Source organism: Lontra canadensis, unplaced genomic scaffold (assembly GCF_010015895.1).
Source record: "Lontra canadensis isolate GAN:19392208 unplaced genomic scaffold, GSC_riverotter_1.0 scaffold33, whole genome shotgun sequence".
Lineage (NCBI taxonomy): Eukaryota > Metazoa > Chordata > Mammalia > Carnivora > Mustelidae > Lontra > Lontra canadensis.
The window spans coordinates 6904644-6920959 of record NW_022631027.1 but is presented as its reverse complement, the minus strand read 5'-3'; the positions used below and the strand labels follow the sequence as shown (position 1 = coordinate 6920959).

The 16316-nt window shown below is 35.4% G+C and overlaps 1 protein-coding gene across 2 annotated transcripts in view; it reads right to left on the bottom strand.

The window, feature by feature from the left end:
- The window catches only part of CCDC18 (coiled-coil domain containing 18), a 117363-nt gene that overhangs the window by 97929 nt on the left and 3118 nt on the right, over window positions 1-16316 (bottom strand). For both annotated transcript variants that reach the window (XM_032867154.1, XM_032867152.1), the window contains exons 4-7: window positions 16035-16209; window positions 13240-13398; window positions 8414-8520; window positions 6679-6807 (exon numbers count right to left, since the gene is read on the bottom strand). In XM_032867154.1, coding sequence (XP_032723045.1) covers window positions 6679-6807; window positions 8414-8520; window positions 13240-13398; window positions 16035-16209 — 570 coding nt within the window. The remainder of the gene's footprint in view (window positions 1-6678; window positions 6808-8413; window positions 8521-13239; window positions 13399-16034; window positions 16210-16316) is intronic.

Below are 16316 nucleotides of genomic sequence, written 5' to 3'. Positions count from 1 at the left end.
CACACAAACACACACACACACACACATACACACAGAGGTTACTCAAAGGTCTATAATGACAACACCGTTGAAGAGTCACACAAGATGAGATCTTCAACTGCCAGAAGCTGGTGGTCAATTCTGTATTTACTGTGAAGCCCTGGATTCAATGATTCTACCTTCTTTTACTTCCTAATGTGACCAAGTATAAAGTTAAAAATGACCTATGACCAAAGCTGGCATAAATGTGCAGCAGCCACTCAAGCTATCTGGAAGTAGATTATCACTACATGTTTTTCTCATCCTACTTCCCTCTCTTTTCACAACTACCTACTATTTCTCAAGCTTTGTGCTTCACCATGAGGAGAAACACATCAAACCAGGGTTCTCTCACATTCTCAAGACAGCTGATGTGTCCCAAGTGAGAAATCCAGTAATCATTGAATGCATGCTGCGAAACATCTGCTTAGCCTTGCCTGTCTCCTCATGAGTAGTAGATGCCGGCTGTTCATTCTTGGGAGCACACTACATAAGGGACATTATACTCTTTCCACTCTACCACATATGAAACACACAATGTCAGTCTGTCCAGCACCTTAACTTACTGATTCTTCGAATCTTTCCCCTGATTTGTAATGCCACCTGTTACATAGCAAGTTTCCCTTGTGTGTATGTTTGCTAAAGAGGATCTGTTCTATACAATCAATTTTTTTGGGGGGGGAGGGGTATTCCTATACCAACAACACATTAATTTAATTCATATAACTTCAGAAGTCCTGGTATCTACAGGCATGTCCTCCACTTTGGTCTAGAGCTTCAAAATTGCCTCCCTTATTCTTAGACCTTTGTTCTTACATATGATATTCAGGGTCAGTTCAATACAGTTTACCAAAAATCTTTTGGGATACTGATTGAAATTGTATTGAATGTATCAATTGTTTTGGGAAAAACTGACAATTTTATATTAGGCTCCCTTCCAGAAAAAATAGTATATATAGTTTTATTTTAGTATGTGCTACCAAAGCAATCTCTGATATATACTTCATTAGTTAGGTCTTTCTTAAGATTTTCAGTAACATTTTATAACTTTTTCTATCAGATTAAGTATGTCCTTCTATTCTGACATTTTGATACGTGGGGCCTTACAGATCCTAGGAAGACTGGCCCTCCCAGGGTTAGCCAATTCTTAAAGATAGTAAATTACTCACCTGGAAGTTTACCTTTCATAAACGAACTAATCAACCCAGAGCCGGTTCCTCACTCCAGTCTTCGGCTCTTATACTCAGGGCCAATAATCCTCTGTCCTAATTACCTCAGGACCAGGTACTAGACAACTCAGGACAGTCTTAAACTCAGTCCATTGAGATTATTTATACTACCAAACCTAAACCTGCTGACCCTGCCTTAACTGCTCCTTCTCACAGACACCACAATAACATCTCCTGCTCATATTTTTCTCCCAACTCTCTCTGCCTCCTGACAAACCCTGATGCTTCCCCTCCACGGCCCCCTGCATAACCTGCATATCAGAATTCCAAGTGCTCCACAACTTTGCCAAAACTTGATATTGTGGGCCATAATGGGCCTGTTTCCTTTTGTCATCACCATTGTTTTCTTTGGTTTACTTTCCTGTAGGCAAATTTTTAACTATTGATTCAATATCTGTAATGGCTATATATCTATTCACGTTTTCAATTTATTCTTAAATTCTGTTAAATTATATTTTATTAAAAAGTCATTTATTCAGTCTAAGTTTTCATATTTATCATACTACAATGGTTCATAGTATTTGGTCTTATTTCTTAAATCATAGCTAAATCTGTAATTTAGAAGTTCCTTTTCAACCCCAGTATTGCTTTTTTACTTTTTTTAATTTCTTTTCAGTGTAACAGTATTCATTGTTTTTGCACCACACCCAGTGCTCCATGTAATCCATGCCCTCTCTAATACCCACCACCTGGTTCCCCCAACCTCCCACCCCCCACCCCCTTAAAACCCTCAGATTGTTTTTCAGAGTCCATAGTCTCTCATAGTTCACCTCCCCAGTATTGCTTTTGTGCCTTGTCTCCTTGATTAATCTTATCTGGTACCCATTGGTTTGGTCATTATGAAAAGAACCAGATTTAGGTTTTTGTGATTCTATTGTTTTCTTGTTTTCTATTCCACCATTTCATCTTTTATTATTTCAATACTTTTATTTTTATTTTTCTTGTGATGCTTTTTCTTCTACTGCCTTTTTTTGACTATATAAATTCGATGTTTTAACTCATTCATTCTCACTCATATATTAATTTAACATACACATAGGAGGCTAAAAATTTTCCTCTAAGAATTTATTTGGCTATACGGACATAGTGAAAAGAAGGGGTACATGCACCTCCAGTGTTCATAGCAGCAATGTCCACGATAGACAAACTGTGGAGGGAGCCAAGATGCCCTTCAACAGACGAATGGATAAAGAAGATGTGGTTCACATATACAACGGACTATTACTCAGCCATTAGAAAGGCTGAATACCCATCATTTGCATCGACAAGGATAGAACTGGAGGGGATTACGCTGAGTGAAATAAGTTAAGCAGAGAAAGACAATTATCATATGATTTCACTCATATGTGGAACATAAGGGATAGTGCAGGGGATCATAAGGGAAGGGAGGGAAAAGTGAATGGAAAGAAATCAGAGAGGGAGACAAACCATGAGAGACTCTGGGTCCAGGAACCAAACTGAGGGTTATAGAAGGGAAAGTATGGGTATTAAGGAGGGCATGTATGATGATGAGCACTGGGTGTGTGTGTGTTATACACAACTAATGAAACATTGACCACTACATCAAATGTACTATATGCTAGCTAACTGAACGTAATAATAATAATAATAATAATAATAATAATAATAATAATAAAAGGGTATCTTTGGCTGCAGCCCAAGAGCTGTGATTATTTTTTTTTTTTATATCACTCCTCATCAAGAGCTTTCTAATCTTTATCTAATTTCTTCAATGCTCCATAAGTATCAAGAAGGCCGGCTTTAAATTTCCAAACATACATGATTTGGGGGGATTATATACTAATTTCATTGTACAACAGTCTGAGAAGGCAATACATAAAACATATCAATCTGTTTGTCGAAACTCAATCTGGTGTTTGTCGAAACTCATACTTTTGGCACAGTGAGGTGAGAGATTATAAATGTTCTAGAAGTGCTTAAAAGAATGTGAATTTTCAAACTGTTGGGTATAGGTTTCCATATATACACATGAGATCAAGATTGTTAATTGTCATTGAACTCTTCAACTGCTAGCTTTCTTGTTATTCACCTAACAACAATTCCTAGTAAATGTGTAAAAATGTTCCCTGTATGATTACAGATTTGTTCATTTTATTTGAAATTTTACTATTAGATTCACACAAGTTCAGAATCTTTAGGGCTTCTGCTTAAGGGTTATTTAAACATTATATAAGAGCCTTTTTTGTTTGTTTGTTTGTTTGTTTGTTTTTTGAGAGGAGGAGAGAGGTCTGGGGCGGGGAGAGGAGCAGAGGGAGAGAGGGAATCTTAAGCAGGCTCCACACCCAGCACAGAGCCTGACACAGGCCTGGATCTCACAACCATGAGATCATGACCTGAACAGAAATCAGGAGTCAGACAGTTAACCAAATGAGCCACCCAGGCACCCCTATAAGAGTAATTTTAACTCTAGTAATGCTTGTTGCACTTAAACCTATTTTGTGTGATATTAATATAGCTATATCTACTTTGTTTTAGTGACTATTTGCCTAAAATATTTCTTCTAATTCTTTTGCTTTCAATTTTTCTGTGTCCTTATATTTTGGGTATGTCTCTTATAAACAGCATAAAGCTAAACAATCTTTTCCTTTACACTAGTTTTCTAACCCATTATGATTATGATTAATCTTCCCATCTTTGCAAAGGTTCCAATTTTAGAATGCCAACATCCATTCTAGATGGATGGAGTTTCAAAAAGCTCTCAAAAATTTAGATGTCATATCTCTACCTAAAAATCTCAATTGCCTATATGTGCTCTCCAGATTAAAATATAAATACTTTGGCCTAACAATTCCTTGCCTCATTTCCTACTACATCTATCCATTTATAAGTACAAAAAACTCCCTACTGTTCTCAGCAGTGATGCTTTCATACTTCCATGCCTTGTCCAGAATGTATGAAAACAAAGTCAACACCCTTCCGTAAAAATTATCTCTTATTTAAGTTTTACAGAGATAACCAGTCATTCTTCCTCTGTACTTTTTCTTAGCTATACTATGAAGCTAGTCTTTGTGTATTATCATTTCACTATTTCAAATAATCATATACAAAATGTTTATCTGAGTAAGTAAAAATTTATCTGAATATGTCTTAATTTCAGAATGTTTAACCCACAGTTTACACTTAAAATAGCCACATTTGTTAGTGTTTATTAAGAGGCACCTTACATTTCTTTTTCTCATTTAATCCTCACATAGATATACTATCATCTTGATTTAACAGATGAACAAACTAAAGCTCAAGAAGGTCAGACAGTTTGCCCAAGATAACAGAGCCACTGAGAAATAAAATCTGGTTGACTCCAAAACCTAAATATTTCCATAAAGTAATAGTGCCATCCAAATATATACTGAAACTTGAACTATACTAACCAAATACTGCAGGAAAATATTCTGCCAAGCTTACTTTAATGAAAAATGACTTAAAGATTTCAAGTAGTTTTTAGAAGTTTAAATGCACATGCAAACAAATATTTAACTTATTTATGACAACTTTTCAAAAAATACTTTCTTAAAAAAAAACTTTCTTCAAAACCTTATTTTATCATGGTATACCTTTTTTGAAAATAAAAAATTTTTTGCATTCCCACCAACAGTGTTAGAGGGTTCCCCTTTCTCCACAACCCTGCCAACTGATGCAGTCACTCTGGAAACAGTATGCAGGTACCTCAAAAAGTTAAAAATAGAGGCACCTGGGTGGCTCAGTCAGTTAAGCGTCTGAGTCATGATCTCACCTCAAGTCTTGATCTCAGGGTTGTGAATTCAAGCTCCATGCTGGGCTCCACACTAGGCATGGAGTCTACTTTAAATAAAAAAAGAAGTTAAAAAATAGAACTTTCCTATGATCCAGCAATTGCACTACTATTTACCCAAAGGATACAAAAATACTGATTTGAAGAGATACGTGCACCCCAATGTTTTGACTATCGACAATAGTCAAATAATGGGAAAAGCCCAAATGTCCGTCAACTGATAAATGGATAAAGAAGATGCAGAATGTATATACAATGGAATATTCTTCAGTCATCAAAAAGAATGAAATCTTGCCACTTGCAATGACGTGGACAGAGTTAGACAGTATTACTCCAGACGAAATAAGTCAGTCACAAAAAGACAAATACCATATGATTTCATTCATATGTGGAACTTAAGCAACAAAACAGGTGAACATGGATGGGTGGGGGACAAACCATAAAACAGACTCTTAACTACAGAGAACATACTGAGGGTTGATGGAGGGGAGGTGGGTAGGTGATGGGTTAAATAGGTGATGGGTATTTAGTGGGGCACTTGTGATGAGCAATAGGTATTGTATTTAAGTCATGAATCACTAAATTCTACACCTGAAGCTAATATTACACTGTATGTTAACTAACCGGAATTTAAATAAAAACTCAAAAAAGAAAAAAAAGCTTTTTAAAGATTTTATTATTGTTTTTTATTTGAGAGAAAGTGAGTGTGCAAGCATGTGAGTGGGGAAGGGAGAGAGGGAGAGGGATAGAGAGAATCTCAAGCAGGCCCCTCCTGAGCATGCAACTGAACAAAGGGCTTGATCTTATGACCCTGAGATCATGACCTGACCTGAAACCAAGAGTCAGATGCCTAAGTGGCTAAGCCACCCAGGAGCCCCCAAGAAAATAAAAATTTTTTTGAAGATCAAAATGCAGATTATCACTTTACCCTGTGTAAAACTGCTATAAATTATATAATGATATTAGAAAATATTATTAAACTAAAAAAATTTAAATCTTTATTCGTTTACAAGTTAATTGACATTAAGAGTTAACGGTTCCTTAGTCAAGGCTACTTACAAAACTTTATCTTAAAATGTGTTTTATATAAAATAAATACTTCTGCATTACTTATGTATTCCTAAAGGAAGACCCAACTACACTTCCTCATGAATTTTATGTAGGTCATAAAACTTAATTTCAGAAATAAGTAAATATCAATACACTGACTATCATTATCAGGTTTCTAATCCCAATCCAGAATGCCAGTAATATGAAATTTTTAATAGAAAATGAAAAAAAAAATTAATAGACAAAAAGAACATTAAATTATCCTACCACCAGGTTACTTAAACTTTTTCACTTTAAAAATTAGCTATGATTTTATGGGGCGCCTGGGTGGCTCAGTGGGTTAAGCTTCTGCCTTCGGCTCAGGTCATGATCTCAGGGTGCTAGGATCGAGCCCCGAACTAGGCTCTCTGCTCAGCAGGGTAGCCTGCTTCCCACCCCCCGCCCCCTCTCTGCCTGCTTCTCTGACTACTTGTGATCTCTCTCTGTGTGTCAAATAGATAGATAAAATCTTAAAAAAAAAAAAAAAAATTAGCTATGATTTTAAATAGGTAATATATTCTTTTTCCTTCTACAAAAACAATTTGTTTTAAAATTTGCTTTGAAAACACATACCTCTTTCCTTGTTTACTTTGTTCAAGTAAGTCCACCTTTAACTTTATACATTCTTCTTGGGACTTCTGCAAACTCTGCTCCTTTTCAATCACCATTTTCTGGCTCTGCTCTAATTTATCTTCAGCCTCCCTATTAAATAAAGGATAGATATATTTTTTAAAGATTTATTTACTGAGAGACAGTGTGTGCATGCATGTGTGGGCAAGTGGGGGGATGGGCAGAGGGAGAGAACCTTCACACAGACTCCCTGCAGAGCCAGACATGGGGTGGAGGTGGTGTTCATCTCACGACCCATGAGGTCATGACCTGAGAAGAAACCAAGAGCCCAATGCTCAACTAACTGAGCCACCGAGACGTACCAATAAAGGATATTTTTAAAGGCTATTAAAGAGATTATTCCACGTATGCAAGAATAGCTCAATACTAGGAATTCTATCATTTTAAATCACTGAGGTAAGAGAAACCATTATTTAATAAGAGATAGACAAAATTCATCATCTGTCTACTAAGAATCTTTATAAGGAATGAAATAATACATATATCTGAAATAACAGCTTATATCCTATTTCATAGTCAGACACTAGAAGCATAACCATATAGTTCAGAAACTAGATAAGAATGACTATTATCACCATTATATCCAATGATTTCTCGAACAGTTACAAAAAGAATAATGAAAAGTAGTAAGTATAAATTTTGAAAAGACAATATTTTCTTTCTTTTGCTGAAACTATCATTAGCTGCCTGGAAAATCCAGGAGACTCAAAATGATAAATTATTAGAATAAAAGATTATGACAAAAAGTTCTAATTACAAAATAATTATATTATACAAAAAGAAACAGCCTTCCTATATACCATCAATGAACAGAACATGAACAAACTCACAACAACCAAAAATATAAAATACCTAGGAATAAAATGAAAATAACATGTAATACAAAGAAATTACAAGACTCTGATGGTAATGAAAAATTACTTTAGGGTACATGAGAATGACCTGCAGGATTTATTCAAATACAGATTGCTGGGTCTCATCTCCTAGAATTTGTAATTCAGTAAATCTGAGACAGAACCTGAAATCCACAATTTTTTAGAAAGATTAATTAATTAATTTATTTATTTATTCTAGAGAGAGGGAGATGGGGGAAAGGGAGAGAGAATCTCAAGCAGAAATTCTGACACAAGGCTCTAACAACCAAGATCACGACCTTGAGCCAAACCAAGAGTCGGATGCTCAACTGACTATACCAGCCAGGTGCCCCTGAGACCTACAATTTTAATAAGTTCCTAGAAGATGCTAATATTGCTGGTCCCAGAACTACACTTTGAGAATCATCAAAATGACGTAATGGGCTATTTAGTACACATACAGTTCTCATTTTATTCAAAGCAGAAGAAGGGGATAAATTATAAGGTGCCTGATTCCTTCTATTTTATTTCTTGACCTCCCACTGAAGCACCAGTATGTACTACTATGTGAGGCAAGAAATGAACGAGTTCATTTTCAATAAAAGCATGTAAGTAAGCATCTCAGCTAAGATTTAGTCTTTTTTTAGTCCCCTTAAACATCACGCATCCTGGAGGCAAGAGGAGGTATGATGGATTGTAGAACAGATTCCTTAAGTTCTAAGACAGTCTACAGGACACTACAGATTTATTGGGGTTCAGATTCCACAAGATATACCAAAAAGCAGAAGAAATAAAAATTTTAAAGCCATAAAAAGTATACTTACCTCAAAACTTTATCTTGGGCTGAAACTTCTGCTTCTAAATTTATAATCTGTTCTTCTAAGATTGGCACATTAGCTGCCTGTTGTTGAACAGATTCAAGCATAGAAACCTAAAACAACAACAAAATAACTTTTAGAGCACTTCATGTCAGAAGATAAATTAATCTAATTGGTCCTTTGTTTCTTTTTCTGTGTGATGAGGGTGTCCAATATAACTCCCTAATCATTGGTCAATGTGAAGCTCACCCTATCTATTCTTGTGATCAACATTTACATGAGCATATCACCATCACAAATCAGTGTCAGCATGTAAGTTCCTGCCATTATCTTCAACTTAATATTCCAAGATAACTGATTAGCTATTTGGGGGGTGGGGGTGGAGAATCTCTACTAACAACATCCAAGAAGATAAATTTCACATAAATCAGAAAATTAAATAAAAAAGATCAAGTCATAAAAAAGTAAACAAAAAAATACCTATTGAATCTTTTTACATTTTAAGATGTAATTTTAGAATACACGCTTACTAGAGAAAACCTAGAAAATACAGAAAAGCATAGGTCCAGGAAAGAAAACCTGGAGTACAGCTCAAAATCTCTGTCGGTAAGTCAACACTCCTTTTCCCATTCTTAAAACACCAACAATCAAATGATGGCCTATCAGGAAGAGAGAGAAAATTTATTATCTGGAGAAACTGAACAGGAAAGGTTTAGAACTCTGGGAAACTATGTAGAATGATGAGCAGGGATGAAGTATTTATAAATAAACAAATTGATTAATATAAAATGGTCAGTTTCCAACTACTTACTTCATCTGATTTAGGGCTATCCCACAGGTGGGAAATTAAAGGATTCTTTACTGGAGAAATTCAACAGCTCCAACTAAAAGACTTCACATACTGACACTGGATGAAAGAGCTAAGGTATCTCCCTACAAAAGAGCCATCTCCCCAGGTATCACCAACATATATTCACCTTCATACACAGAGCTTCTAAACAGAATTTAAGTGCCTTTCTCTTAAATATAAATAGCTAAAACACTAACATCTGCAAAAACATTTCTAACATATAAGTCAGAGGCCAAAACAAAGAGGCAACTGGCAGCAAGCAAGGTAAGTATGCGCGCGCGCGTGCACACACACACACACACACACACACCCCATTAAATCTGCAGAAAGCTAAGTGAGGATGCATCAGGATATTATTCAATACAAAGCAAAGAATTAGAGAATATTGGAAAGCTCTGGAAAATGAAAAAATATGACAGCTAAAATATGATTCAACACAGGTGGATGATAGTTTTGAGAAATGTCTTAAGAAGTATCACAGGGGGCGCCTGGGGGGCTCAGTGGGTTAAAGCCTCTGCCTTCAGCTCAGGTCATAATCCCAGGGTCCTGGGATGGAGCCCCGCGTTGGGCTCTCTGCTCAGTGGGGAGCCTGCTTCCTCCTCTCTCTCTGCCTGCTTCTCTGCCTACTTGTGATCTCTGTCTGTCAAATAAAAAAATAAAATATTTTTTTAAAAATGTATCACAGGAAGACAAGGAGATAGAAAACATGAGGAAAAAAAAAACTTAATGAATTATAAGGTTGAAAGAGTTAGAGGGCCAGTAGAGGTGATCACCTAATAGGAAAAACAGAAGAAAACAGAGGGAAGAATATTACTGAGGAGATTGCCTAAGAAAAATTTCCAGGACAAAAGAACACAAGATTTTAGCCTGAAAGGGTCCTCACTAAACAAAAGGTCTACTCAAAGACATGTCATTCTGAAATTTTGAAACACCAAGGAAAGAGGGAAGATCCTTAAAACTACCATAATGTGCTCGCTTCAGCAGCACATATACTTAAAACTACCATAAGAGGAAAAACAAATGGAAAAATATTACATGCTAAGAAAACTGATTCACAATGGCAGTGGACTTTTCAGAGAAGTAGCAGAAGATAGAATACAAGTAAGCAATGTCCTAGAAATCCTGAGGCAAAATAATTTTCCAACCTAAAATCAAATGTAGGGGAGAAATTAGGACATTTCAGACATGCAAGGGGAGGTTACTAGAAAAATATGTTCCACTTAAAGAAAGACTAAACCAAGAAAAGAAGACGACCCAGGATCCAGGGACAGTAGATCCAACCTAGAATATCAAAGGCAAGTCTCAGGAGAGCAGTCGGACAGCAGGCCTGAGGGGCAATAAGCTTGGAGGAGCAGGATGCCTGGCTCCAAAAGTGTAACAAACATTGGGAAAGATAAATTATGAATATACTGGTTGACACAATGAGGAATTTCAGCCCAAGATTTCCAAAAGTGGTATATATGCAATAGCAAAAGCCTAGACCTGCCCTAGGAAAGGGAGTCTCCTTAAAAAATATTTTGTTAGGCAATGTAGAAAATGCTGACATGGTAAGTAAAATATAAAATAAAATATAAAATATAAAATATATTTATATATTTAAAATAAAATATAAATAATTATAAATTATTTACAATTATAAATAATTATACTACTACATACAATAAATAACCACTGGTGTGTCTACATACTAAAAGAAAGGAACAAAATGCTATGTTTTGGTTTGGTAGTTATTAGTAAAATTCTCTTAATATCTCTTTGCCTTTAAATAATTAAGCTTCTATGACTTAAGCAAAAATCTATAGTTGGTAGAAAAGTTAAAACAATTAATAAACCAAAAAGGTGAACAAGGGGAGCCTGGGTGGCTCAGTGGGTTAAAGCCTCTGCCTTCAGCTCAGGTCATGATCCCAGGGTTCTGGGATCAAGCCCAGCATTGGGCTCTCTGCTCAGCAGGCAGCCTGCTTCCGCCTCTCTCTCTCTGCCTGCCTCTCTGCCTACTTGTAATCTCTGTCTGTCAAATAAATAAATAAAATCTTTAAAAAAAAAAAAAAAGGTGAACAAATTACATAGCAAACAAACAGTGAAAGGTAACCTTGTGAGAAATCAAGAAAAACAAAATACTTTCCCTCAAAAAAATAAAATGTTAAAAAAACAAAAAACAACCTCAGTATAATACTGAATGCAGAGTACAATAAATCTTGAAAAAAAATTTCCCCTGTAATTTGGTTATTCTAAAATTCTATCCTAGAAATAATCCCAAATACGAAAATGTTTCCTGTTCATTGGAGTATTTTTTTTTTCTTCTTAGGCTGGAATTATCTCCAATAGCACTTTTTGTTTAAAATATACAGAAGAGCTGGCTGGCTCAGTCAGGTAAGTGTCTACCTTGGGGTCAGGTCCTGATCCCAGGATCCTGGAATCGAACCCCGCATTGGGCTCCCTGCTAGGCAGACAGCCTGCTTTTCCCTCTCCCTCTGCCTGCCACTCTGCCTACCAGTGCTCTCTATCTCTCTGTCAAATAAATAAATAAAAATCTTTGAAAAGTAAAAATAAAATTAAATTGAAAAATTGAAAAAATAAAACACACAATAGAAAAATAAGGATCTCCCATAATCCTACTACTTAAAACAATACAAATATAAAAGTAAATAGTGAAAGCCTCACCGGAGACAAGACATTCCAATCCCTCTCAAAATTATCAACAATATGGAGTGCAGTCTTTCTATTCTTATATATGTTATATATACCTATATACATAGATACAAACATATATAGACACATTTGCTCTTTTTAATAAAAAGCAAAACTGGGATCACCCTGCCTATGTGTGTTGCTCTGTAATGTTCCTCTACCACTCAATATTTTAGGTAACGGTTTTTGAATGCTTTATGCAGGTTCTAGGTGCCTTTTCATATATTATTAACTTTGGATCTTAGAATTGATTTATTTAACCTCAAAAAAAAAAAAAAGCTTTGTAGCAATCCCTTACATGGATATATTGTAATTTACCATCCCTCTATTATTGGACATTTTGGTTTCTAATTTTTTGTATAATTACAATCATACAGCAAAAATAGGAAACCATTCGGGGCGCCTGGCTGGCTGTCTGTAGAGCATGCAACTAACTCTTCAACTTGGAGTCATGAGGTCAAGTCCCACTTTGGGTGTAGAGATTACTTAAAAAAAAAAAATTAGCCACGTAAAAGGAGAGTTATTAATTAAATTATGGCATAATCACATAAGGAAACAATGCTACGATTAAAAAAATGGTCAGTGGAGAAGCCGAGTAAATATATCAGAAAATGCTTGGACTATCCATCAGAAAATGCTCAGGGTTGCCTGGGTGGCTCAGAAGTTTAAGCCTCTGCCTTTGGCTCAGTTCATGATCTCAGGGTCATGGGACTGAGACTTGCATCGGGCTCTCTGCTCAGCAGGGAGCCTGCTTCCCCCTCTCTCTCTGCTGACTTGTGATCTCTCTCACTATGTCAAATAAATAAATAAAATCTTAAAAAAAGAAAATGCTCAGACTATGCACGAAGTTAAAAAACACAGGAAAAAAGAAAACTGTTCGAACAGTCTCGATTCAACTATGTAATAAGCCAATAAAGTAGTTTCTCATTGGTGGAAACTGGGTGATCTTTCTCCCCTTTTCTATTTTCAAAGTTTCAACAATGGGAATGTATTAGTCTAAAAAGGAAGATAAATAAGCTATATTTTCTCTATAAAAAGAAAACCACATAAATTGGTAATCTTAAGATTTTAAGAAGCTCTGACTTATATACACACAGTATACAATTTCTCCTAAATCATTTGCAGATATTAAACTCATGTAAATTAGATTCCATAACATGTTGATCCTATATTATCATTATAAAATTTGTTATATGTAACACATTAAGGCAATACATGGACTATTTTTCCAATTCGAAATCAAAATGATTCAAAGTACTTTCCATTGCCATAGTCACCACTTCAAAAAACATACTTTTGCTCTTGACTGTGTTAATTCAAAGTGGACAGATTCCATTTTAGTCATTAAAGAATGATTCTGTGAGACCAAACAAGCATTCTGTTGCCTGAGTTTGTTAAGTTTCTCTCGAAGATTTCTGATCTCCTGGTCCATGGGGGCAGATGAAAAAGACATCTGAAAAATTAAAAAGAGCAAGCTATTTTGGATTCTTTCATTAAGCCTTTTAGGTAATGGAAAATGATGAATAACTGTCAGTAAAATGACTAAGTAACTCAGAAAATGAGTTCAGATGTTTAGTGAGTGCTGGTGAGGCTATGTGGGACAATCAGCTCTCTCCTCCACGGCTGGTGGATATGGACATAAATAAGCACAGCTTAAAAAACAATGGTACAATTTGGGAAAGTTCTTGGTATTATCCAATAAAGTTGAAGACACTAACACTCAGCAATATTAGTCCTGGGTATAAATCTAAAACTTTTACACCTGAAAATATAAGAATTATTCATACCTACCTTGTCCATAAGAGATAATAAATGGAAAGAATCCAAATGACCAACAACAAAATGGATAATAAATTCTTTATACACATTTTTGTTATACATCTGAATATATATTTTATAATAAATTTTTATTTTCATGAGGGTTGAGGTTTTTAAGACATGATTTAATTCTTAAAAAATATGCATTTCAAAAGTCAAAACTATATAAAAAGTATACACAGAAGCCTCATTCCTATTTTTAGTAGGTAAGTAACCATTTAACAAGTGGGTTTTTTTTTTTTTTTTAGGATTTTAATTATTTGAGTGTGAGAGAGGGGGAGAGAGCAAGCACAAGCAGTGGGAGAAGAAGAGAATGAGGGATGGGGGAGAAGCAGAGCTCAACGTGAGGCTCATGAGGCTCCATCCCAAGACTCTGAGATCATGACCTGAGTGGAAGTCAGATGCTTAACTAACAGAGCCACCCAAACACCCCTTTAAGTTTCTTATTTATAAATTTTGTATAACACCAATCATACAGAAAAAACATTAGAGAACTGAGGCACCTAGGTGGCTTGGGTGACTGAGTGTCTACCTATGGCTCAGGTCACGATCTCAGGGTCTTGGGATTGAGACCTGCACTGGGCTCCCTGATTAGCAGGGAGTCTGCCCTCCCCCTACTCGTGCTTTCTCTATCTCAAGTAAAAAATAAAATCCTAAAAAAAATAATAATAATGGGGAACTGCCTATATAGGAAAGCTAAGTTATGGTCTTAAACAGTCTTCTCATGTTTCCACCTTCATCTGCAAGCAATACAAATTACCCACCTTCACAGTGAGTTATGCAAAAATTAGCATTCTATATACGTCATTCTGTACCTTGCATTTTTTTAATATATCCTGCCAATCTCTCCATAATCAAGATAGTTAGAAACTCCTTTCATCTCCCCACCTGAGCTGCAGTTTCCACTGCATGTTTATTCAACCAATCCCCTGTGATAGGCACTTGAGGTATTTCTAATCTGTTATGACAAAGTCTCCTTTTGTACTTATGCAGGCATACCTGTCATGTACCTTTCTACAAGTGGGATTCTCAAGTCAAGGGTAAGAGCATTTGTGATTTGGGGAAACATTACCAAATACCCCTCCATAAAGGGCTGTATCATTCCGCACTGCTACCAGCAATGTATGAGAATGCCTATCTCCTCTTAATATTACCAGCAAAATATAGTGTCAAATATCTGATAGGTATGAACTGGTACCTAAGTATAGTTTCACTATGAATTTCTCTTATTATGAATGAGACTGAACACCTTTTTATTTGTTTGAAGATCATTTTAATTTCCTGTTTCATACATGTCTTTTGTTCCTTTTTCTACTGGGTTATTCATCTTCTTCCTAGAAGCTCTTTCCATGTTAAAGAGATTAGCTCTCTGTCTTTAATAGGCATTACCAATATTTTCCCCTCCAATTTGTCATTAGTTTTTTTATTTTGTTTAGGGTAAAACACAATGATTTCAATTAAAGCATATATGTAGCAAAAATGATCAGCAATTTTATTGAGAATATAGGTCAAATTTCCCAGAATTACACAGTCTTTGAAGACTTGGAATTTGACTTTATTTTCTAACTTGCAGGCTCACAAAGCTTCATAAGCAGCTTTCTTACAAAAAGAAAACCTCTCAACTGTTAGCTTTCTGAAGTGGGAAGAGCACATTTTTATGAAAGAAGATTATGATAGCATATGCAACCATATGTATGCGTGTGTGCTGGCAGTGAGATAATAGAGAACAGGAAAAAGAGATTGGAAAGGGAGATTGAAGGGTTGAGTAAGGAAGAAAGGTAAACACAAGGAGGTAGGTAATAGGACTGAAAAAAAAAGACAGAAGGAAAAAGTTCCAGACAAGTAAAGATGTCTAAGATCATCCACAAAATTTAGGGATAGCTAAAGGGATAGCTACGCTATCATATAGCACATGACCCAGGCTAAATATACTAAATACATTTTAACCACTTACTAAATAACTGATTTCCTATTATGTATAGTGCCAAAAATCACAGGGGTTACCATTTACTTGGGAAAACAAAAGATTTAATTGCAAAAAGGTAATAAATATAGAAGTCTAAAAATACAGTAATACACCAAAGCAACTACTTTCTTGTTAGGACACAACAAGAACCATAATATTTAAATTCAAGAGTCTTAAGCACAATGGTAAAAGACTATGGAAAACATAAACAGACATTTAAAGAAAAAACTCAAAGGAAAAGTATTTTAAGTAAACAGGTCTGAAACTAAAGTTACTTTTAAGTAGGCAGGTCTAAAAACAATAACCTTATCTCTTGGTTTTTTTGGAAAATCAGTACTGCCAGTGGGCATTTTACAAACTTTTTTATAAGGTATGTGATTCAAAAGTCCAAGCTGATTAGGCTGAGAAAGATCTTCCAGAATGAGTTTTTCAGGTCTTAAGAGATTAGAAGCATAATCGGAATTTTCACTTGGACTAACACTAGAGAAAAAAGAAAAATCCATTTTAGTTCCTAATTTAAGTATTCACTCCAAATTTCTATACATTAAATAAGAAAACAGAAAGAAAAGCACCTGAAATTGTGCTGG